This window comes from Diutina rugosa (genome assembly GCF_008704595.1).
Source record: "Diutina rugosa strain CBS 613 chromosome Unknown scaffold48_size103108, whole genome shotgun sequence".
Classification (NCBI taxonomy): domain Eukaryota; kingdom Fungi; phylum Ascomycota; class Pichiomycetes; order Serinales; family Debaryomycetaceae; genus Diutina; species Diutina rugosa.
Genome location: NW_022995081.1, coordinates 24,753 through 48,436, shown reverse-complemented (window position 1 = coordinate 48,436; position 23,684 = coordinate 24,753). Strand labels below are relative to the sequence as shown.

Genomic DNA, 23,684 nt, shown 5'->3' with positions numbered 1-23,684 from the left:
AACAACACATTAAAAGGGCATCAAAAAATACATAATAAATAAGTTAACAGGACAAACAAACGTGTCAAACATCTGTTTCCAGGGTGACCGGCGGGCCAGAGACAATTTACTTGCCTCTGTTTTGCAAGTCGGGCAAGGGCAAAGCCTTGATAGTGATGTACGAGTTCTGTTCGTTGGCAATACCGGCATAAGCATTATACCACGCAGCAAACGCCGTCAACAAACCAAACACACCGGCAGCCTTCTTGACAGCGGTACCGTTAGTCTTGAATTCAGCAATGGCCAACAACAAAAACGTAATCGCAAGGAAGAAGAACACGAGGAAGAAGGCGAGGGTAGACTTGAGGGTCATCAACATCATGAAGAAGGTAAAGATGAACCAGCCAATCAAGTAGATACCAACAGCATTAGAGAACATTCTCTTGTCCAACACCCCGGTTTCCTTGTCCTTATAAGCGTCTTGGATACCAAACGAGGGAGTGTAAATGGCGGCCCAGGTACCCCAGAACGCCCCGTACGAGGAAAGAGCGGCACCACCAAAAGTGTTACCAACAGCGATTTCAAACATACCAGCAACCAACTGGGCCAAGCCCCCGTAGAAGTAGGCAAGACCCACGACGATGTTGGGGATCTTGACACCTCTGGCTTCGACGTTGATCAACGACAACACGAAGGTGGTCAACGCGAAACCGCAAAGACCCAAGGGAGCAGGGTTGGCAAAGTCGTGCTTGGGAGGGGGCGACAACCCGGGGTTCAAGGTACCCCCGAAAGCCTGGACGAGCTCCGAGCGAAGGTAACGTTCATTACCAAATTGGATGTACTCGCCGTCGGTGTGGACCTTCAGGATTTCAGCGGAGTCGTCGTGGATGGCAATGGGGTCGTTGTCCACGGCCAACGTGTGGTCTCTGGGTTGCTGGTTTTCAATGTCGGACATTGGAAAGGGTGGATATGCTACAACTACTGGCGAGGCAGCGGTTTATATAACCGGACCTCTGCACCACCCCCGCCGACGCATCGACTCCTGGAAAAAAAATTAGCAACGCGGGGGTCTTGCTTCGTGGTCACGTGTACGGTGCATGAGGAAAGCGGGGCTAGTGGGGAAAGGCTAATCGTAATAAGCGAGGAAACCGGTGTTATCAGCCCGACACCACTCGGGTTAATCTGCCATCACCACCCTAAGGGGGGCGCCGATAAGATAGCCCACAAAGCACGCCACCCCGTGTTTGTAGCAGCTTCGTTCGCTTTTGCACTCCATTCTCAACGCTCGTCGAGCATTGCATTTTCTGAGCTAATCGCAGCGGGGTGACTGCAGTCACTCCACTCCGGGATTCCTCTTCGGCGGTCCGGTAAAGCCCCTCGAGAGGAGATTTTTTATCTTACCCCGGATTTTGTTGGCAAATTGTAGCCCTGGGCCTTTTGTTGTGAGGGCTTTGTGATTATAATTCGCCAACATGATTTGTGGAGGCTGTCGCTTCGGCAGTAGGCGCCGACGTCGCCGAAGGTGCCAACGACGGCTTACTAACAAAAGTGATCTACTCGACCCCAACTACCAGTTTCTAGGGTTGAACGATATGAGGCACGTGCCAAGAAAACGTCTTATATATCGTTTGGGTGGGTCAAGAGGGGGTGAGGTGGCTGCAGAGTGGAGCGTATATCGAGTTGCGAGCTCCGCTTTTGCAGTAAAGTCCGAAAGTTTCAGGCGGCCGCCTCCGTTTGACCCCGGGACCTAGCCACCGCTTCTTCGCAACCACCACTATTCTCACAACGAAAGCAGGAGGCTCCAATAAGCTCCGCATTGTTTAAAGGCGTTCTTAGTCGTATTCCCTCACCGTCGGGCGTCGGCATCGCGGAGTCGGCCCCGAGCGAGCCGTGTGCGCGCGCAGATGGATTAAACCCTATGCGTCACCATCACGGCTGGAGGTGGTGCATTTGACATCAAAAAGAGGCAAAAAAAGGACCCGCCGGACTATAAAGTTAATGCGTCACCGCCATCGCCTCAACAAGTCGCCTCCACGCATTATACATGTCGATTTCAGGTAGGAGGACCGGTGGGGGGACCGCTCGCTAGGGCACATCATCAGATATAGAGACCTCGCAATTTTCCTTAATCACGACATGGGGAGATTTTTCGGGGATAGTAGAGCAAATTTCCCACGCCACAAACCGTATCCCTTCCATAAAGAGGTCTTGTAGCCCGTGGCGGTGGATGACGTGTACCTAGAATTTACCTAGAATTCAATTTGGGCCATTGTTTGATACACCGCACCTTAAGCTCGCCGAAGCTTATCTAAGGCTGCCGCGAGTACTAAATGATGAGCATTTCGGTAGCAGCGGCAACCGGAATTCCACACAAACCGTAAACTGATAAAAATACATGCTTAAGGAAGAGTTTGGTCGTCACCACCTATAGTTGGCATTTTGCTTTTCTACAAAGCCCGACGTGGGCTTTGTTAGTAAAGATGGAAGCGCTTACTAATGGTGAAAGACGACATGTCGGTGATGCACTAGTGAGGCATATACAGACGGGTTGGCTACGGTTGGGACACAAAACAGCGTTGATCGAGCTTCCACGGCCGACCGTTGGTGTTCCATGTAAAGTTATGCTTTCTCCCCGTAACGGCAACTATATAGATTGCGTTTGTGCCATGTTGTTTAACCAGCCCTCTGTTAGTATTGCGCCACGCACACGTGACATCAGACCGTTACCACCATCAAATAGCATTAACGGCACCATAAACAAGGACAAATAACTCAAAAACAAGATTTAATCAAACAGCAGATCAAAATAAGGACGTGTCTTTCACCTTTCTTTGGAGTTTACTGCCGCTGTCTTTACCTCCATTTCATCTCCCTTCAAATTTCTCTGCGCGTCGCAGTTTTTCTGCCAGCCATCAACGTAAACATTCATTTTACCTGATTCGGCGATCTCCCAAACAGTGGTCCCGAAGAGCCTGTCAAATAAAACCAGCGCCCCAACCCTTCGCCGTACCCCATTCCAGACACTCTTCTCCTCCTCCCCCCATACCACAATCCCAATAAAACCATGTTCCGAGCCACGCCCACGGTCCTGGACGGCGACATCGCCGACATCTCCCACACCATGGAGAACGTGCTGCTTTCCCACCCGATGGACATCGACCACCTGTTCCGAACCAACAAGGAGAACATCACGCCGCAACTGCTGCCGACAAAGCTGATTTTGCACCAGCTGCCCCGCAAACCCCGCAATAACCGCCACCTCGCCGAGCTTACCCATAACATCAGTCAATTACAGCCAGGTACACGGATCTCGGACGACGAGTTCCGCAGGCGGGCAAACAACCCGAAGACCAAGCGGTTGGCCCTGGTGGCCCAGCTCTACTTCTTGGACTACTACTGCGACATGTTTGACTATGTCATTCTGCGCCGAGAACGCACTAAAGTGGTCAAGCACCGGCTTTTAACCGACCCCACGTTCACCCAAAACCCTCAGCGGCAACAGTTGGAGTGGAAAAACTACGTGGGGCGGGAACGGGTGCTTTTGCGTAAGCGCCGGTTGAAGCCTAAGCATAAGGACTTTGAAATGATTACGCAAGTGGGGCAGGGGGGCTATGGCCAGGTGTTTTTGGCCCGCAAAAAGGATACCCGCGAGATCTGTGCCCTCAAGATCTTAAACAAGAAGTTGTTGGTGAAGCTAGACGAGACCCGCCACGTGTTGACAGAGCGTGATATTTTGACCAATACTCGCTCCGAGTGGTTGGTGAAGTTGTTGTACGCGTTCCAGGACCCGGAGAAGGTGTACTTGGCCATGGAGTTTGTCCCCGGTGGCGACTTCCGTACTTTACTTAACAATACCGGCTACTTGATCCCTCCCCACGCTCGGTTCTACATCTCGGAGATGTTTGCTGCCGTCAACTCTCTCCACGAACTTGGGTTTACCCACCGTGATTTAAAGCCCGAGAACTTTTTGATCGACTCTAAGGGCCACATTAAGCTCACGGATTTTGGGCTTGCCGCTGGTCTGGTGCTGAATGACCGTATTGAACTGATGCGGATCAAATTGCGTAACTTGGAAGAGTTGGACGACTACCAGCTCCCTTCAAACTACATGAATGAGCGTCAGCGGTTATTCAAGCAAGCTCAGGGCCACTTGAACCTTGCTAACTCCATCGTCGGGTCGCCTGACTACATGGCATTGGAAGTGTTGGAGGGTAAGAACTACGACTTCACCATCGACTACTGGCTGCTTGGGTGCATGCTTTTCGAAGCCCTCTGTGGCTACCCGCCGTTCTCGGGGTCTCGTCTGGAAGAGACCTACTACAACTTGAAGAACTGGCGCACGGCGTTGAGACGGCCGCAAACTAAAGATGGTCGTTACGTGTTCAGTGACCGCACGTGGATGTTGATCACTAAGCTCATCAACCTGCCCCAACAACGGTACCGGTCGTTTGAACAGGTGCAACGGGCGCCCTACTTCAGCGACGTCAAGGACTGGGACTTGCGCAAGCGGACGCCGCCGTTCACGCCTCAATTGGACAATGACGAGGACGCCGGTTACTTTGACGACTTCGAAGACGAAGAGATGATGGCGAAATACAAGGACGTGTTTGCTCGCCAAGAGCACAACGAGTCGTTGCTTGAGAAGGACGGCGGCAAACGGCCGCTCGGCCAGAACAATTTTATCGGCTTTACTTTCAAACACAAGCTGAATCCCAACAATAAGTTTGGCGGCGAGATCAACTTGATGGGAGGCCAATCCCGCTTGGACCCCTTGGCTACTTTATACTAGAATGAATGACGACACCACCGATACCCATGTAATGGATGTAGACTTTCCAGCAATGAGATAATATCAATCGTTACCACTATAGCGACATAAGTGGTATCGAGTTTGAAATTAGTCTGACAGTAAATGAGAGTCTTTTAATCAAAGGTCGAAATTAAAGGTCGATCAAGATCTCAGGCAAACGCCATAAGGAGATTAACGACTGATCATCAAGTATACTTTAGTTCACGCTTGTGAACATGTAAGAAGAGTAAATGTCATCTTCGGCTATCAGTTCAACATTTCGCACCAACCCACGATTGAAGAAAACATCAAGTCTGATTATTGGAAAGTGGTGGTACTTCTACCACATGGACGTAGATCCATGGCTTTACAGTTCCTTGACACCTTAGTTTCGATTCATGAGGTAAACAATGTATAAGCAGTAACCAGCAAGGTGACTTACCTTACTAGTTACGCCAACAATATAAATATGGGGCGACTACGTGGTGGTGAAATGCTCTAACGTCTATTTTAGTGCTTGGATTTTAAGTCCTCGATGCCGTGGGTGGTGGAGGAGTCGGAGTCATAATCGACGACCAGCTCGTCGCAGAAACGCACAAACACCTTTTTGATGAAAGGGTCGTCGCGGCGAATCAAGTACTTGAGCTTGTTTTCAATCAAGTTGAGCTGGGTGATGGTGTAGCTGGCGTCGGAGGGGTCCAGCGTCGCCAACCAGAGGTAGACGTTGGTGTTGGCTCCCAGAGTGAGCACCAGCAACCGCTTCAAGTGGAACGCTCTCAAGTCGCGGTTACCCGCCAATTCGTCCTTGACGATGCCTTCGACTTTGTCGTAGGTGGGCATCCCCGGCTTTTCACCGACGTCGACCAATTCGTTCCACGCCGTTTTAAACGACAGCCACCCAGCCTTGACGATCAAGTACAGCACGAGAAGACCACCGACGGAGTCGAGCCAGGCGACGTTAAACATCACCCCACCAGTAACGGTGACGAGGGCCACGGCGGCGGTCAACGAGTCGACTCTGTGGTGCCAGGCGTTAGCCACAAGCACCTTGGAGTTTGTGTCGGCGGCGACCTTCATCGTTTTCCGGTAGAGCACTTCCTTGACGGCAATCAGGGCCGCCGCAATCCAGGCGGCGTTGATGTTGGGCACTTCCCTCACTACCTCGGCGTGGGAGTGGCTGTGGTCGCCGTGGGAGTGGGAGTGGCCCACCAGCGAGTCCTCGGTGGTGGTGGTGAGCGAGTGGGAGTGGGAGTGGCCAATTTGGATGTGCAGCACCATATCGTACCAGTAGGCGGGTAACGTGTACTCGAGCACTTGGAGGAGGGACAGCCACCCTACCGAGATACCGGCAAAGAGTAAAATGCCCAGAATGAGTATCAGCCCCACCGTCTCGATCTTACCGTAGCCAAGAGGGAAATGGGTGGGAGAACCGACTTTATTAGCGACATTGACGGTGGCCAAAGTCAAAAAATCCAGGATCATATCCGAGACGGAGTGGATGGCATCGGCAGTTAAAGCTTGCGAGTGGAAGTAGATACCACCAATCCCCTTGCAAATCGCCATCCCCACGTTCACTAAGAGGCCGACCCAGGTGATTCTCACTGCCGGGTTGCCCAAGATCAGCTTGGCATCGGTTTTTAAAAGCTCGTTGTGGCCAGCTCCGTGGGAATGGCTATGGCCGAAAAGCGAATGGCTATGGTCGTGGTCGTGGGAGTGAGACGCGGCATGGCTGTGTTCGTGGCTGTGGGCGTCGTGTGAGTGGTCGTGGGAGTGGCTCGCCAGGGCGGCCGAGTCCAGCGGCGCGCTGACCATGGCATCGGTGTGGTGGTCGTGGGGCAACGCCATCGTCTGGGTGTGGTGTTTCGGTGACGTGTAGATAGGGCGGGTTAGCGTAAACGCGCGACCAAACCGGGGCGGGGGCGAGAGGCGCCGGAGGGCTATTTTCGCCAGCAAAAACATATACTTTTCCTCCGCGGGGTGGGGTGCCTCAGTTTTTTTCCTGGGGTACGGGGTGGATGAGTGTTATATAGTGGTGGTGGCGAACGTCATCGGGATTAAGTGCGCGAGGGGATCCAAGCGGACCCGCGGCATCAGGGGCGTGGTTGGCGTCTGGGGTGAGATATAGTCGGTGGTGACGTCTACGGTAGTGGTGGTGGGTATAGTAGGAGTATGGTGTAAACTAGATCGGTGATTGTGGCACTTTCAAGAGAAAAAACTGATTCCAATTGTAGAGGAAATTAAAAAAGACGACAAATATGAGTTTAATGCATCAAAAAGATCAACGGGGTTCTATTGTGGTCATCAATTGGAGCTGTACGCTGATCGAACTGAAGGTCTGGGGTTAGTGGCATCATCACTGGCGATTTGTCGATGCGAGGCGCGGGCTGGAGCTTATCGCCGACGGCCACTAGCCGCTTCAGGCATCTCCGACCGCCGGTGGGGAGGAAATGCGGAGCCGGCGACTGACGCCATTGTCGCCAGCTCTGGAACTCCTTGAACAAAAGGATCTGTTCATAGGTTAGTATTATTCAAGCTTGAATTCATAGACATCACGTAATATTTGAATCTGGCTCCTGCCGGTATTGGAATGTGTTTCAGCCAAGATCACGCCATTGACCACAGTTTCATGAGTAGAACATGGACGGTAAAGATCAGGAACTTGTAATAAATGAACGCTGCTACATAGCCACCATATAGGTATCTGTACGTTCCACGCTTTCACTTCCCCTATTCATTGATCATTCTGAACTTTAGCTGTCTACTTCTATGAGCTCTCAGTCAAAGTGGACCTCAGATGATTCAAATATAAAAGAATTTCTATAGTATTTAACTAGGCGTAATCAAGTAGTAATGTTTGATATCTCGATGGTAGGAGCCCTGTAGGATCCTGAAAGCATTCTTGGTTAACTCCATAATTATAGTACGACTCTCGAGGCTCGACTGGAACCGCAATACACTTGGACAATTTCATGAGGAATCAAGAGATGAACACGAGAGGGAAGGGCGATAGTACGTTAAATAATGGTTGCAAGAAGGCATCGACAGGTTTAAATTGTTGATCAAAGCTACTTTAACCCCCATTTCCTCGTTAGGCTTCAATTGAGGCATGTAGATGCTTATCTCATAAACTAGGACTTACAGACCATAGGTCCTCTAACAAATGTTACTCGCAAATAGCTGGAGACTGATGTCAGTTAATCTCAGCTTAAGCAGTTCAATTTTTGTATCCATGTTCCAAATTGCCCAGCGAGTGTTTGGTTCCAAAACTTACCGGATTTTAATTGAGAAATTTCTCAAAAAATTTCAGAACTCAAGGGTCCCCGGTTTCCAGGGTTAGGTGAATTAGACCCGTTACCACCATTCGATATTTCTCAAAATGGTTCAGTACAGCACAATACACAACTTCCATGCCGGAATTAATCTATTGAATATTACATTGTAAAGTTTCAGTCAACTACTGGCTGGGTCGCGCGTATACCGATATTGGCTGGGTCGCGCGCATAGCTCGACTTGAGCCGCACTCGCACGCTCGGTGTAACCACCATGAGTGAACCCATCCCCGAGACCCCGCTGGTCCAGGACGAGTATGAATTGTGGAAAAAGAACTGCCGCTACATGTACGAGTTCGTCCTGGAGACCGCTCTTACGTGGCCGTCGTTGACGGTGCAATGGCTCCCGCAGCACTCGACCAACGCCGACAACAACATCGATGCCCGCGTGTTGCTAGGCACCCACACCCTGGGCCAGGACCAAAACTACCTCAAGATCGCCTCTACCGAGCTTACTAGTGACGCTAATTTAGCTAGTGGTGGCCCCAAAGCCAATGCCCGCATCAAAGTGGTGAAGAAGTTCGCTAACGACGCCGAGATCAACCGCGGGCGTGTCCAGCCCCAGGACCCTAACGTGATTGCTACGATTAATGGTAACGGTGAAATTGATGTCTACAATACGGAAACTGATACTCGTAACCACTTCATTCCCCACACCGAGAACGGGTACGGGTTATCGTGGAACCGCCATAAGCAAAACTGGCTCTTATCGGGGTCCGACGACCGCTCGGTGGCCGTGACCGATACTTCGCTTGCCTCCGATAAGTCTACTATCGTCAAGGTTGCTGACTCTCATACTGATATCGTCAACGACGTGCTGTGGCACTATTTCGATGCTGATGTGTTCGGTTCCGTCAGTGACGATAAGACGGCCAAATTATGGGATCTGCGTACACAAAAGTCAACTGCGCAATTTGAAGTTCCCGACTCTCAAGGGATCAATACCATTGGCTTCCTGCCATTCTCTCACAACTTATTTGCCGTGGGTAATGCCAGTGGTACCATCTCGGTGTTTGACCGGCGCAAACCGGGCCAGTACCCGCTCCACTCGATGATGGGCCACTCCGAGGCGATCAACATGTTGGAGTTCTCCCCTCACAACGACGGTATCATTGCCCTGGGGTCACTGGATCGCAGAGTGATCATCTGGGATTTGTTCAAGATTGGCGAAGAACAACAACAAGAAGATGCCGAAGACGGGGCTCCTGAATTGTTTATGATGCACGCCGGCCACACCGCGGGAGTCACCGACTTGCTGTGGTGTCCCTACCGTCCGTGGACGTTGGCATCAGTGGCTGATGACAACGTTGTCCACTTGTGGCAAGTGGGCCAAAAAATCCTTAACGAGGGCAGCGACGACGCCGTTGCCGATGATGAACTAGAATAATAATTGTACTATTACGGAATGGAATAAAAAAGGAATTGTGAAATTTTTAATGAGTAACTTTGACGGCTAAGCTGGAACCACTCCCGGTGGTGTGTAATGTCTAAAAAATGACATCGTCGTCGTCTTGTAATAACCCAGGCTCGTCGTTATCGCCGACGTTAGCCGCCTGGCTCGCCTCGTCAGTGACGTCGGCACCTGCCTTGAGCTTCTTTTCCGCGTCCTCGGCTTCTTCTGCCGCCGCGGCAATCTGCTTCTTTTCTTGAACTTTCTTCAACCGGTAGAACTCCTCTCTGTCCAACTCGTCAAGCTCGGAATTGATATAGGAAATAGTGTTCTCGGTTCTAGGGATAATCACGTGTTCAATGGCATTGACTCTGCGGTTAGTCACTTTGATAACTTCGTCCAAAATGATGAATGCCGTTTGCAACGACGCCAACTCCACAAGCGTCTCCACCGCCTTGGTGTACACCAACTTCGCCTTCTGAACCTGTTGCCCGCCTCGACCAAGCCCCGTCAACTTGAAATCGTTGATATCCTCGTTGATATAGGGTTCAAACGTCGGCAAGTAGACACCAGACACGTTTTCTTGCTTCGCCTTCACCTGGAAGCGGGCAGTGCTCGACACCAGCTCACTCACCTGGTAGCCAATGTTGTCGCCAGTGGCGTACTGGACCTCGGCAAGCGAGAACGCCGCCGTTTGCATCACCCGCCCCATCTTGCGCTTGGCGTCGTCAATACGCTGGGTGATGTCGCGGAACCGCTTGGTGAGCGCCTCTGACTTTCTTTTTAGAAGCAGGTGGCCCTGCTGGGCCCCTTTGAGCTTGGACTTCATCACCCCAAGCGTCATCCGCGTGGGGAACACCTGTTCACGGTTCGCCGACATGGTGGTGGTGTGGTGAGTGCGAGTGCGAAAGCTAAGTGGAGGCGGTTGATTAAAGGCTTGAACGACATTAATTGATAGATTTAACATTGCAAATTTTGGATGCTTGAGTTAAGGTGATCACTTGTGTTAGCTTAGCATTGTAATTGCATGTGTTCAAGTCCAAATGGGATTGCTTTGACTACAAGGGTGATTGTATTTCGAGCAATAATTGATAATCAGCGAGCACTAACATCACTTGTTACCCATATGGTTTTGAAGCTTGATTATTGAACTCATATTAAGAGTCTACAATTGCAGATTTCACTCTGTTGAAACTTGACTATTCTGTAACGAAATCGCTTCATAGCGTAATCACCCTTGATAGTTGTGATTGTCGACATAAACCAAGTCAATCGCTTTTGAAGCACATCAAACACAACTGAGACCGTTATAAATGAAGTTAAAGAATGTACAAATCAAGTTAAAGAATGTCATCAATCCATTTTAATTTCATCTATCGTTTTGGTCCCGGCTATAACGGGTTGCTCTTGGTTTCCTGCACAAACCGTACGACCCATAATTAGGCCGCCAGCGACTACCCCAACCAATATCTCAGCCGCAATGCAATTGTTCAAATTCGACTCGCTGGAATTCGCCCAAAAGGAATATCAGATCTCTGGGATTACCACCCACGTCTACAACCTGGACAAGCTCCAACAATACCTTGAAAGAGTCAACGAACGGTGCAAATTGCCCGCGGAAACCCGCAGTCATTTGCCGGCGATCCCCATCCATGTGTTGTACTTAGTCCACCAGAGAGGGGGCGATTACCATTTCACTGAGTCAATGGCGTACAATATCTTGCACCAGTACTATGCCAACAAGCAGAATGTGGAAATTCCCCTTGTGTGTGTCACTTTTGACTCGCGGAACCACGGTGAGCGTTTGATCTCCCTGGAGAGAAACCGGGCGTGGAAACTGGGGAACCAGACCCATGCGCTCGATATGGTATCGGATCTTGACGGTACCGTCGAAGATCTTAAATTGATCATGAACCACTTACCGCTGTACCTCAATTTGGAGTACTACGTTGACCCCGTGGTTAAGGACGAGTTGGGGATCAATATCAAGTATGTTAACGCCATTGCTGGTGTATCTCTTGGGGGACACACTGTGATTCGTTTCGCTTCGAAATACCCTGATTTGGTCGACATTATGATGCCGTTCTTGGGTCTGATTGATTTGAGTACGCTTTTGATTAACCGCTTGCTTAAGACTCCCCTCGACGACCCGCTGTACGACCGGAGAATGTTTTACTTTAACTACGACGAACTTAACCTTTCAGATGAGCAGAAACAAGTCCAGTACCCTGAATTCTTCCACAAATACTTAGCTCAGCGTGACCTCCAGATCTTCGAAGAATTCCCCATGAGCAAGATCAAATTGTTTGCTGCCTTCGGTGCTGACGACACTTTGGTGCCCCCTAAGTTGCTGACGGTGTGGTGTGAGCTGTACATCAACACCAACGATGCCTCGGCTTTCATTATCGAAGAAGGCGTGGGCCATGACGTCACCGACGACATGATCAAGAAGGCCTCCGAATGGTTAGCCCGCGTGTTGTAAATCTCAAATATATCACATAAATAAGTAACACCGATCTAAGTCACCCCACGCTCAGTGGCAATACTACAAAGTACGTGAATAATTTTGTTTCGTCATCTCCACTGTGGGGAGACCTAACTTTTATTATTACGTACGTCTATGTAGTTTATTTCACTCACCGACCGCCACATAACAAAGTAGCAATGAGGGGATCTCACCCGATCGAGTGTTTGAGCTCAAAGTCAACTTGACATCCAGGCATCGCCATACCCGATGGTAACAGAGTAATCTTGAAGGAGCGTTTTCAATGCATCGGATGCTTCCTTCGGGGACAATATAGTCAAAATTGAGTTAGTAAAAGTTGGTAGCCCTTCTTGTATTCAGTTGTCCTCATCAATATATTCAGGAATTAAGTGAATCAATGTTGCTAACCTTCTCTGTATTCAGTTGTCCTCATCAGTGAGTAAAAGCTGTAGATTGATTGTGTTGGTCATTAGTAGTTCTTGGTGACAGCGGGTTTGAGTGATTACCAGAATAGCAGCGAGGTGTGGATATTTATGTGAATGGGACAAGCAGCCCTGCTCCCCGTACGGGGCTGTTACCCGGCCTTCTCAGGCGGTTCCTGGACACAAGCGGAGGCGGTTCCTGGACACAAGCGGAGGCGGAGCCAGTAGAACAATACCCCCTCCTTTGCCAGTGTCTCCGTGAGTCAGCCCACATTCCGGTTACCATGCGTCTGTGGCAAATCTCGAAAAACGACGATCGACGATCCTCTATGCAGCTAATCATGATTCTACCTTGAAGGGATCTCTGCATAAAGTATTCCTCAACCAAGTTTCTTGCCTCTATACTTGTAGGGGCAACATGACTTAGTATGGGTGGAGGCGGGGTTCAAGTGTTGTAGGATAATTTGCTCAACATCGTTCTCAAAGCACAGCGTCGTCAACTCAATGCTGGTTATTTTTCCCTTTAAGTAAGAGTTAGAACCACCCATAGCTAGTCGCACGCTTTATTGTTGTCAGCTTGACGACCACGCCCTCATCACAGGCATTCTCCACGACGAGCTGCGACTCCACGAACGATTGATCGTAGTATAGCAAAAGCGTATAGCCCACAGCCATTTAACCAGTCAGCAGTTAATCCATAATGGCTTCAGAGTCCATATCATTTGATAGATTGAATATCTCTAGGCGGCAAGATTAGTTCAGTGCGAGTCGATCGTCTCCCCGGAAGATTAAACAAACGCGCCATAGGCACGGCTGATACGCACACACTATTCGGGTAAGGAAGATAATAGCGGATATTCTTACGGCGACACAAAACCTTTACAACAGGGTTTGCTGAGCGGCATGTAAGGTATCGTATAAATAATAAACTACACAAGTTTGTAAAAGAGTGGAAAAACTTATAATTAGATATACACTTAGTTTTCCAAGTCCTTCTTGAGGGTACCCATGAAGGCGGCCTTTTCGGCGGGGGTTTGGAATCTACCCTTACCGAATCTCGAGGCGGTGTCGATCCACTTCAAGTTGACTTGTTCAGTGGCACGTCTCGAGGTGTCGACGTACAACGACTTTCTCACGGTGACAACTCTCTTCTTGATACCGGGGATCGAGCCCTTGAGCAACAAGAAGTCGTTGTTGACCATACCGTATCTGACGAAACCACCCATGGGGTTGATGGTCTTCTTGGTTCTGTCGAATTCGGTGGCACCGTTGGCTTCGTCAGCACCCGAACCCACACGGTAAAGCTTGTGGTTGATCGAGGTTCTGTGGTGGTAACCGTTTTGACCGGCTCTGGCAACAGTCCAGTTGACGTTGGCCGGGTGCCAGGCACCGATACAAGCAACCTTTCTCAAACCTCTGTGGGTCTTTCTGGGCAACTTCTTGGTGCCCCATCTGTGGGTGACACCTTCGAAACCGTGACCCTTGGTGACGGCGATGACGTCGACCATTTCGTTTTGTTCGAAAACCGAGTCAACCGACACTTCCTTTTCGAAGTGTTCCTTGGCCCAGTCGACCTTGTCGGAGATCGAGCCACCGTTGATTTGGATTTCGGCCAAGTGAGCCTTCTTTTGGGCAAGAGGGGTCTTCTTGATTTGGGTGTGGGCGAGCACTCTGACGACCGAAGCGTACTTCTTGATTCTTTGGAGTTCTCTTTCGACTTCCTCAGGCGACTTGGCGTACTTGGCGGAGTACTTGGTGAAAGCCTTCTTCTTAGACTTGAACCAGTTCTTGTAGAAGCGTCTTCTGACTTCTTCCGACAAGTGTTCGGCCCACACGGTGGTCAACGATCTCAAACCTCTGGGGGTTTCGACGTAACCGACGACACCAACGACGACCATGGGAGGAGTGTCGATGACGGTGGCGGCTTCGACAATTTCTCTCTTGTGCATCTTGGAACCGGGTCTGTCCAAGTCTCTGACGGTGGTGGTCATACCAGCCTTGTAACCGAGGAAGGCGGTCAAAGCGACGGGCTTCGACTTGTTGTCCTTGGGGAAGGCCTTAACTCTACCTCTTTGTCTGGCAGCTCTCTTTCTGGGCAAGAACCCGAGCGAACCGTGTCTGGGGGCTTCGTACTTTCTGTGAGACATGGTACTGTTGGTGTGGGCGCACCGGGAAAACTTTTCACTTTAGTATCAGCGCGAGCGTCAGCGATGGCCGTACTGCAGGTAATGAATGGTCACGTGATAGATAGGTCTCCAACCCTAAGGTTGAGTTACTTCCTAAACGATACCACCATCGATTAAAAGAGAAAGGTTGTGTCATAGTGGTGGTATTCTCCGTTGCATCTTCCTTTTGGTTGGTATCTTTGGTGGGACGGCTGCTGTCAGAACCAAGTATTGGCGGTTATAGCAAATTAGTAGTGGATACGAAGCCACAGGGGTAGGTTTAAGCCTATACTCTGTGGTAAACGTTGTTGTCAAAACCAAACCACGACAATTGATACCAATACTAGTAGCCACTAGGCGGTTGTTCGTGTGAAATTGAATTATCAGAGGGGTGCTCATCTGTAGTAGTTCGATTCCTGGTGAGACATAATTTCAATTTGTAGAATCATGCGTATTCCACGAATGGGAATGGAAGCATGGTACTCGAGATCATATTTGATTACATATAAATTGATGTTAGAAGGCTGTGTTTGAGATTACAATGAATTCAATTCAATTTATCGGTGAATGTAAATTTACGGAACAATTGCATGGTAGGTACATGCTTAGTGGTGCATCGTAAAGGGGCTTTCCTCTGGCCACAAAACCAACTTACTCACGATTAACCATGAAAGTGACCCAATTGTAATCAAGTAAAAACCTGTGTAAACTCCGAAACTAGTGTCACTCCGAGATTTGTTCAGAATCCGCAACGTCACAATATTTAAAGTCCGCAATTTGTCAGCGCGTTCCAAATTAGGTTACGTTTGCCCCATGTCACCGTGCAGCGCGGCGTCTCCCCTCCGTATATACGCAGAAAGCCCACAAATACTCCGAACTCCCACCATGCACTTGCCATGAACTCCGTCGAACTCGAGACAATCACTCCCGCCTATCCGTCAGTGTTATCGAAACGTCACGATGTTGACACTACCAATGCGTTTGCTCCACCACCGTCTTCCTTTGAGAATGGCTCTGATGAAGCTTCCGTCCCAGTCCAACAAGGGGTGCCGCCAATGACTTTACACGACCCTCCGCGGAACATGTGGCGTACCGTCGCCTGTATCCTTTGGGGATTCTCCTTAGGGTTCAGCGATGCCGCTCCAGGGGCGCTTTTGCCCCATATTGAGACCTACTATAATATTAACTATGCTGTGGTTTCCATGATCTGGGTTGCCAATGCCGTGGGGTTTATCGTGGTGGCGTTGCTTGCTCATACTATAGAGCCGTTGCTTGGTCGCCAAAAGCTGTTGCTTCTTAGTTGTGTGCTTAATATAGTGATGTACGCTTTAGTGTCGCTGGGGACGGCCTTCCCGGTGATTGCTGTGGGGTTCTTCTTTGGTGGACTTGGTGCTGGCCTTGGCGTTGCTCAGACTAATGTGTTTCTTCTGAGAATGGAATTAAAAGCCCGTTTGCTTTCATTTATTCATGGTGCTTACGGTTTAGGGGCGACCATTTCCCCGATTATCGCGACTCTGGTGGTTAACGCCAATGTCGCTTGGCACTATTTTTACTTGATCCTTCTTGGCCTTTATGCGGTGAACGGTATCAACTTATACCTCTCATTCCAAGGGTCGGATGTTGACCTTAAACCATGGGATGAAGACCCGACACTGGCAAACCGTATTGAAACGACTACACATGAAACCAGTCTGGTATCTTTACTTAAGACCGCTTTAAAGAACCCCATCACGTGGTTGTTGTCGTTTTTCATCTTCTTTTACCAAGGTTCTGAAGTGGCCATGGCAGGGTGGATCGTCACGTTCCTCCTCGATTACCGTCACGGTGACCCGTCTACAATGGGGTACGTCGCTCTGGGGTTCTGGGGAGGGTTGACTATTGGCCGATTAGCCCTTACTAACTTACTTCCGAAGCTATTTGGTATTCGTCGTGGTGTCCTCTTAGTGCTGCTTTTATCGATTTTATTTGTGGTGCTATGTTGGGTTATCCCCAGTGTGGTGGCAGTGGCAGTGCTTGTGTGCTTAGCAGGGGTGTTTGTCGGCCCAAATTATCCACTTATGGTGGCATTTACTACCACGGAAGGGCTTGTCCCCCGTAAGACTCAGGTGATTACCATCACCATCATGACGGCATTCGGCAGTTCCGGAGGCGCGTTGTTCCCGTTTATCGTTGGTTTGATCTCGCAACTGGCGGGCACATATGTGATTATGCCGGTTTTCATATCGTTGTACGGGGCGATGGTGATGCTTTGGCTCATGCTTCCAAATGTCGAACGCACTGCCAAACACGGCACCCCTCAATCTCTCTGGCAGCGGTTGTGGTAGCTACAAACAATATACGAAGCTCTTCTGCTATCGGAATATTCCTCGCAATAAAAAGACTTCAATCCAAAGTCCCTGGTTCGTTGGCTACTCCTGCTGTTACCACTACGATGGATGTAGCCACCATATGCTCTCTGACTCATTCATATTCGATTATTTCGATAATTTGACCTAATCTTCTTCGCTTGCAACCAGTTTCAACCGAGTATAGTCTTCTTCTGTTGAGAGAAGTGATACAGACTTTTCAAATGGAAGTATAAATACCAACACGCTTTTGATATCACTAATTGAAGCTCAATTGGCACTTTCAATACTCTCATGCCAATTTGGAGGTACTTGTGGGACCCGCAGTGCAGCCACTTCGACGCCACAAAATCGACTATATCAACCAGCGTAAATGGTTACTGAATTGTTGTTTCAAATGCATCTGAGTCGTACAAGTGGCATTACACTTACTTGCATCCTGTTAAGCCAAGATTAACCGAAGGCTGGCTATCGGCACAATGCAAGGGCAATTCGCCTTTCCTTACAAGATTAGAGAAGATCAATTGAACTTAGACAACTTTCAAAGCGATGTTAGTCACGTTGAATGATGGTCTAATACAATCAACGGAGTGCCTCCACTAGTCAAAATGCCGTTTGGTGCAGCGTGTGCCAAAGCAGTGGTAAATACGAAGTTTTTGCATGGAACAATCGACCTCGTTCAAAGTACAGCTCAACAACGTGGGGAGGGTACACTCTCAACTGATGCTCAATTCATTGGCTGTCAATATATATTCGAAGAGGCCGAAATCATGGCATGACAGTAATAATGTCTCAAATACCTTCACCTAACACAACACATACTCAATAATTGAGAGGGGTTTAGCTGACCATTGCATCATCAGGGTCACATGTTACTCCTTCGCTTGCTCCAACCAATTGCAATCCATATGCCTCTCTTCGTTATGTCATGAAGCGTGAGCTGTACTGCAAAGCCGCTGTCGTAAATCTGTATGCGACAGTTAAGGGGTCTACCACATAGGAAGCCAATATATTGAATTCACGAGAGAATCCCCACGTGTGTTCAGGTGTATAGGTATAAAGACGTAGTCAATTGAACCTGTTCAAATCCATTGTTCACTACTTTAACCTGCTAAATGAGACTCGACGCTTGGCTGCTGTTACCAGTGCCTCCACAGCTAAGCTCTACTGGCGTGATCTGACTCTCGAAGCGTCTGCTGGGTGGTGCAAACACTTGATGTCAGCGTGAGACAAGTTCACTTTGAAGGCGGCAACGACAACCCCACCAAGGGGACGTTTGAAGACCCCAACAACCCTGGTAGACTTTTGAACTTATACGCGAGAGACGGTGGGTTTGATTTATACGTTCAGGACGGTGATGGCCAGAAAATCGGCGACTGCTGGAAGGATAACCTTGACCGCTGCAACCCTGGTGGCGGTTTCTGGGCCGCCGGCTGGGGCCAATGCAACTACTCGTGAGTTTTTAGTTGGCGAATATAGGGAAATGCATGTGTTTGAAGCTCAATTGATGATCTCAAAAGGTCTTTCTTGAACTCAATTCGAAATGTGGGGCAATTCATTTCCATGCGACTTGTCCTGTGACTCAAACAGAATGAGAAGACGGAAATTGCCGGATCGACATAAGCTTTTACGTGTTCATTCTCCACCTACAATAATATACAGTAGTCACTTTCATTTGGTGAATAATCACTAATAGTAAGTGACTCACAAGTTCCACACAGGAGCGGGGAGATCGTAGAGCACAGTCCTGGTGAGTCGCGAGACGACCATGAAGTAGGCTCAGTAGATCCTTTCAAAATATTAAATCAAAGTCGTAGTTGACTATAGTAGTTTTATTAGCTCATATAACGGGTTCTCCGGTTCCCCCCCTGGGTGGGGTTCCTACACACAGCCAACACCCCCTTGCCGCTCCGATTGCGAACCGCCGAATAATGCTCCAGGCAACCGTCAGACGAGTGGTAACGCGAGCCATGCACATCGAACTGATCCCCATGAGATGGGGCTCCGGCGACAACTACGCCTATCTTTTAGTTGACGACAAGCTGAAACACGCGTGGCTCATCGACCCCGCCGAACCCGACGAAGTGGTGGCGTACCTCGACAAGGCCGGTACCGGCTACGAGCTTAAGGCGATTGTCAACACCCACCACCACTACGACCACTCGCAGGGCAACCAGTTCTTCCACAAGAAGTACCCGGACTTGCCCGTGATCGCCGGCAAGGACCTGCCCCAGGTGCTGTATACGCCTCAGGACGGCGAGGTAATTGATTTGGGGGACCTGTTGGCGATCACGGCACTCCACACGCCATGCCACACCCAGGACCTGATCTGCTACTACGTGCTGGATACAAACACCAAAGAGAAGGCGGTGTTCACGGGGGATACGCTATTTATTTCCGGGTGCGGCCGGTTCTTCGAAGGCACACCCAAGGAGATGGACTACTCGCTCAATAAGGTGTTGGCGAAGTTGCCCGACGCCACCAAGGTGTACCCGGGCCACGAATATACCCGCAGCAATATTAAGTTCTCGCAGAAAGTGCTTGACAACGACGCCATTGCCGCCCTCGCCGAGATGGCGAAAGCCAACGAGCACACCACGGGGAAGCTGACCATCGGCCAGGAGAAACAGTATAATCCGTTCATGATGTTGGGAGACCCCCAGGTGCAGCGGGCGACGGGGGAGCTGGCGCGGGAGGCGGTGATGGGCAAGCTCCGAGAAATGAAAAACAATATGTAGAAAATGGCGTCTATATTCGTACAAACTCGGGTTTGCGGGTGTCGTCGACCTCCAACTCCGGGTTCCATAGCTCAATAAACTCGAGGTCATACTCCAGCTTGCCCATGGCATACTTCTCGTACTCGTCAAAGATCGCCGCTAGCAGCCACCCTTGTAGCATCTTTCTCATGAGCCCCACAAGCACTCCGATGCGGTGTTTACCCTTATTAGAGTGGACCAACATCGGGAAGTTATCTTTATCAAGCATGAGTTGAAGCGCCGCTTGTAACAGCTGGTGGGCTTGAGTTTCTGCCAGCACCAATGTGAACGGTTCTTGGGGTGATTCAAAGAGCAACTTGTGGAATTTGATCAGGGTTTCTGTTTCGATCCATTGTTCGTAGGCCTGCATGATTTCAACGGTGCCGTGCTTGTCTTTCTTCTTCTCCTTGCGTGTCAGCGGCATCCCCAAGTCGCCCAAGTAGACGATGGTTTTGATGCCCAAATCATCGAGAAACGGGTAGTTGATGGGCATGGGGAACCCCAGGCGATAGATACCATCCTCCACCAACGCAAAGTTGAGCGGAGGCACGTATCGGGGCGGGGCCATGGCCAGAGGTAGTGGGTGCGACGTTCACAAAGTGGTCGGTGCGACCGATACTTCCGATAGTTAACACAGCTGGGGTTCGGTAACAAAATGTGGCAATTGGTTCCAGTTTAAAATTAGTTGTATTATTGGTGGCATAAGTGTCAACGCTTGATCTCTAAGCCTGTAATTTTGGACTAAGTTTGAGTTGTAATTTAATTACAGAAGTATGAGGAATTATAACACTAGATTAATTGCATCATAACCCTGATGAGCTGTCAATAACGACTTATTATCAGTTACATGATCGCTAACTCCTCATAACACGACCACCGTTCGCGTGTGTTACCCCAGTCACACGAGCGGTGTCGGGGTTAGCCATATATGACAGTGTTGCAGCCTCGCAGCATTGCCAACCCGCGGCGTCACCTGAACCTAATACAGAAGGAGCTTACTGTGAAACCAAAACAACAATTGAACATTAATCAGCTATGAAACACGTCCATGACAAGTTCCAAAATGTTATTGTTGCCTACGGCTGGCCATTTTAGCAATGGAGTTTAGCGAGTCTACCACTTTTTTCCTTCACGTGATCTCATCCGAAAGAAATTTTCAGTCTAATCGCTCGCCACTACCAAAGGAACCAATCCCACAAATATCATGTCGTGGCTCTTTGGCTCCAAGAAGCAAGAGACTACCGAACCCGAGGCGACGTCGCTGTTAGGCTTCGACCCCGCCCAGGTCACCGACATCAACAACGTCATCAAAACCCCGGGCGCGTTGGACCCGGCGAGATTGCACCCGTTGGCGGGGTTGGGCAAAGGTATCGAGTACTTGGACCTTGAAGAAGAACAATTAAACACCGTTGAGGGTTCCCAAGGGATCATCCCCCTGAGACTGTGGACGGACGATCTCTGTTACGGTACCGGTGCGGTGTACTTGTTGGGGTTAGGCATCGGGGGTGCCTACGGTATGCAAGAAGGTTTAAAGGCGGTGACCCCGGACATGCCCGGGAGAGTCAAACTCAATACCGTGTTGAACCACATCACCAGACGCGGGCCCTACATCGGTAACTCCGCCGGGGTCATCGCCATGACCTACAACCTTATCGACTCGTCCTTAGACGCTCTCAGAGGCAAGCACGACGACCTCAACTCCGTCGCCGCGGGGGCGTTGGCCGGGGCGTTGTTTCAAGCCGGTAAGGGGGCTAAGCCCATGATGTACTCGACGGCGCTTGTTTCCGGCGCCGCCGCCGCCTGGTGTGGGTTGAAGCGCGTGTTGAAGCACGGCGTCGAATCCGAGGTGCTCAGTGAACCTCAAGTGACTAACGAAGCTAAATGAACCTTGCATTTGGGGTTTTGTACATAGACATGTATCATAATGTAGAAACGAATTTTCGCATTGTAAAGTGTAGTACTCTCCGGAGTGAAAAAAACGGGGAATTCCCAGGGTGGTGGCCTCAAAAACTCATTCAACAACTAATGTGGGGTTCGTTGGCAATATTCAGGGTGTGCAAGGTCGAAAAAGTAAAAAAGTATTGACACCGACGTGATTCGAACACGCGCATCTTACGATAACAGAAACCCCAACCTCACAGTTGAGAAGCTTTCGCTTGAGTCTGCCGCCTTAGACCACTCGGCCACAGTGCCTTACAAAATTTTGGTGAAATACGGTTCTTTATATTCAAGTGAGTATGACAAATCCGTGAATAAGGGGAGTATCGAATTAACAACTCCGATTTAATGCTTTTTTCAACGCAATTTGCCCCTATGTGAATTCGTTTTGTGCGATTATTGAGTTGATGAGATAATTTAGCTATTTGAAAATTATCTGACATTCTTGGATCATGGTTAAAATCGTTCTGATACAAGATCCAACAAGGCAGCACTCCTCTCATTTTACGTACTACTCGAGCTAACATTCAGATCAATTCTCTTTTGTAAACTTCAAAGCAATGATTTGTAAAAGCTTCGCAAGGACCGTGATCACTCGAACTGAGGCAGAAGTTCAACAAAAAACATTGTGTACTCATATTCTGATGTCTGATTACAAATCGACTTCAATCCAACGATTATTTCCCCATATATTAGTTTTCTGTCGTAAACAAATTTTAGATCATACGGGGAAAGCCGCGCCAATTGCTATATGCTTCGCATCCTCCGCACCATGGCTACTTACACCCCCGAACGGGCGACCCAATTGAAGGAAGCGTACCTGGTAATTGCTAATCAGGTGAAGCAGGCTGATCCCAGTGGTAAGGTGACGCTTGTGGCGGTGCTGAAACTCAAGCCCGCCAGCGACATCCAAGCCCTTTACGACGCTGGCGTTCGCCACTTTGGCGAAAACTACCCCAATGAATTAGTCGATAAGGCTCAGCAATTGCCCCAGGACATCAAGTGGCACTTTATTGGCGCTTTACAGCTGGGGAATGTCAATACTTTGGTGAAAAAGATTCCTAACTTGTATGCTATTGAGACCGTTGATCTGTTGAAAAAGGCGAAGAAGGCATCGGCTCTGAGGCAAGGTCAAGATAAAATCAACGTGTTTCTTCAATATAATACTAGTGGTGAAGAGCAAAAAGCTGGATTCACGCTGGTTGATGAAGTGGTTGAGTGTGTTAAATGGCTCCAAAGCGACGAGAACACCAGTCTTGAGCTTAAGGGTTTAATGACCATTGGTCTGTTTGAACAATCGGTGCTGGGAGAAGAGAATAAGGACTTTGCTACGTTGGTGGATGTGAAGAAACAGGTAGACTCGCTGTGTGGCACTGATCTTGATTTGAGCATGGGGATGTCTCATGATTTCGTCCAAGCCATCGCTCAGGGGAGTACTAACGTGCGGGTAGGGTCGCTGATCTTCGGTGCCCGTCCTCCCAAGAATTAAAGCTTGAAAATTGATGGGTATTGTCCAATACGTAAATACTCATAGATACATACAAATATCCATGCAATTATCAAAGTCTTGTAAATCTATGCAATTACCATGAATCAGTTATCACTTACTAGAGGACTCATTCCATTGAATGGTGTCTAGTCTCTGTTCAATGCGATCGAGTCTCAACTCTATACGAGTCAAGATATCGAGGATCCGGCGTTCAAGCGGGGTCAATGGTGCCAACAGTGTTTGCTGAGGGACAGACTTGGCCCGTTTATCGTCTCCTCCTTCAGATTCGTCGTGGTGGTCAGCGACACTGTGCAGTCGTTTCCGGGGCCGGAGTTCATGGCTGAAGCCGGCACCGGCAATGCTAGGGCGACGGCTGCGAGGACGTACTTCAGGGAGCATGTGGATCTCCTTGGTTACTTTGCTAGAGTCACCAGTTGTGGGAGATGAGTCGCTCATGGTGAGGCGAAGAAACGGGTCACTGGAAGCGAGCTGATGACGCCATTTTTTCTTGTTGTTTTGACGATGTGACACCAAAAAATAAATAATTTCCAGCTAGCCAACGCTGAAATTCCGTGCGGCCCGTCGTGCGAGTGAGGC

At 49.3% G+C, this 23,684-nt stretch overlaps 13 protein-coding genes across 13 annotated transcripts; 7 read left to right on the top strand and 6 right to left on the bottom strand. All coding sequences in view use genetic code 12, as the record gives it.

Moving 5' to 3' along the window:
- Positions 1-106: 106 nt before the first annotated feature.
- On the bottom strand, positions 107-934 carry FRP3 (putative ammonium permease; the record flags this gene model as incomplete). The annotated part of the gene is made up of 1 exon (XM_034159224.1): positions 107-934. One exon carries the CDS (start codon positions 932-934, stop codon positions 107-109), a length of 828 nt encoding a protein of 275 aa, XP_034014275.1.
- Positions 935-3,043: 2,109 nt separating this feature from the next.
- DBF2 (serine/threonine-protein kinase) lies at positions 3,044-4,768 on the top strand (the record flags this gene model as incomplete). Its single annotated transcript, XM_034159223.1, has 1 exon — positions 3,044-4,768. One exon carries the CDS (start codon positions 3,044-3,046, stop codon positions 4,766-4,768), a length of 1,725 nt encoding a protein of 574 aa, XP_034014274.1.
- Positions 4,769-5,278: 510 nt separating this feature from the next.
- Positions 5,279-6,580, bottom strand: DIURU_000920 (uncharacterized protein; the record flags this gene model as incomplete). Its single annotated transcript, XM_034159222.1, has 1 exon — positions 5,279-6,580. The coding sequence occupies one exon, from the start codon at positions 6,578-6,580 to the stop codon at positions 5,279-5,281; it is 1,302 nt and encodes a 433-aa protein (XP_034014273.1).
- Positions 6,581-8,311: 1,731 nt separating this feature from the next.
- On the top strand, positions 8,312-9,484 carry HAT2 (Hat2p; the record flags this gene model as incomplete). The annotated part of the gene is made up of 1 exon (XM_034159220.1): positions 8,312-9,484. The coding sequence occupies one exon, from the start codon at positions 8,312-8,314 to the stop codon at positions 9,482-9,484; it is 1,173 nt and encodes a 390-aa protein (XP_034014272.1).
- A 100-nt stretch (positions 9,485-9,584) lies between these two features.
- Positions 9,585-10,367, bottom strand: VMA8 (H(+)-transporting V1 sector ATPase subunit D; the record flags this gene model as incomplete). Its single annotated transcript, XM_034159219.1, has 1 exon — positions 9,585-10,367. The coding sequence occupies one exon, from the start codon at positions 10,365-10,367 to the stop codon at positions 9,585-9,587; it is 783 nt and encodes a 260-aa protein (XP_034014271.1).
- A 600-nt stretch (positions 10,368-10,967) lies between these two features.
- Positions 10,968-11,969, top strand: DIURU_000917 (uncharacterized protein; the record flags this gene model as incomplete). Its single annotated transcript, XM_034159218.1, has 1 exon — positions 10,968-11,969. One exon carries the CDS (start codon positions 10,968-10,970, stop codon positions 11,967-11,969), a length of 1,002 nt encoding a protein of 333 aa, XP_034014270.1.
- Positions 11,970-13,371: 1,402 nt separating this feature from the next.
- Positions 13,372-14,541, bottom strand: RPL3 (60S ribosomal protein uL3; the record flags this gene model as incomplete). Its single annotated transcript, XM_034159217.1, has 1 exon — positions 13,372-14,541. One exon carries the CDS (start codon positions 14,539-14,541, stop codon positions 13,372-13,374), a length of 1,170 nt encoding a protein of 389 aa, XP_034014269.1.
- Positions 14,542-15,455: 914 nt separating this feature from the next.
- DIURU_000915 (uncharacterized protein) lies at positions 15,456-16,883 on the top strand (the record flags this gene model as incomplete). Its single annotated transcript, XM_034159216.1, has 1 exon — positions 15,456-16,883. The coding sequence occupies one exon, from the start codon at positions 15,456-15,458 to the stop codon at positions 16,881-16,883; it is 1,428 nt and encodes a 475-aa protein (XP_034014268.1).
- A 1,991-nt stretch (positions 16,884-18,874) lies between these two features.
- GLO2 (hydroxyacylglutathione hydrolase) lies at positions 18,875-19,642 on the top strand (the record flags this gene model as incomplete). The annotated part of the gene is made up of 1 exon (XM_034159215.1): positions 18,875-19,642. One exon carries the CDS (start codon positions 18,875-18,877, stop codon positions 19,640-19,642), a length of 768 nt encoding a protein of 255 aa, XP_034014267.1.
- Positions 19,643-19,652: 10 nt separating this feature from the next.
- Positions 19,653-20,228, bottom strand: DIURU_000913 (uncharacterized protein; the record flags this gene model as incomplete). Its single annotated transcript, XM_034159214.1, has 1 exon — positions 19,653-20,228. One exon carries the CDS (start codon positions 20,226-20,228, stop codon positions 19,653-19,655), a length of 576 nt encoding a protein of 191 aa, XP_034014266.1.
- Positions 20,229-20,864: 636 nt separating this feature from the next.
- Positions 20,865-21,545, top strand: TIM23 (protein transporter; the record flags this gene model as incomplete). The annotated part of the gene is made up of 1 exon (XM_034159213.1): positions 20,865-21,545. One exon carries the CDS (start codon positions 20,865-20,867, stop codon positions 21,543-21,545), a length of 681 nt encoding a protein of 226 aa, XP_034014265.1.
- An 825-nt stretch (positions 21,546-22,370) lies between these two features.
- DIURU_000911 (uncharacterized protein) lies at positions 22,371-23,087 on the top strand (the record flags this gene model as incomplete). The annotated part of the gene is made up of 1 exon (XM_034159212.1): positions 22,371-23,087. The coding sequence occupies one exon, from the start codon at positions 22,371-22,373 to the stop codon at positions 23,085-23,087; it is 717 nt and encodes a 238-aa protein (XP_034014264.1).
- A 111-nt stretch (positions 23,088-23,198) lies between these two features.
- DIURU_000910 (uncharacterized protein) lies at positions 23,199-23,543 on the bottom strand (the record flags this gene model as incomplete). Its single annotated transcript, XM_034159211.1, has 1 exon — positions 23,199-23,543. One exon carries the CDS (start codon positions 23,541-23,543, stop codon positions 23,199-23,201), a length of 345 nt encoding a protein of 114 aa, XP_034014263.1.
- Positions 23,544-23,684: the final 141 nt, after the last annotated feature.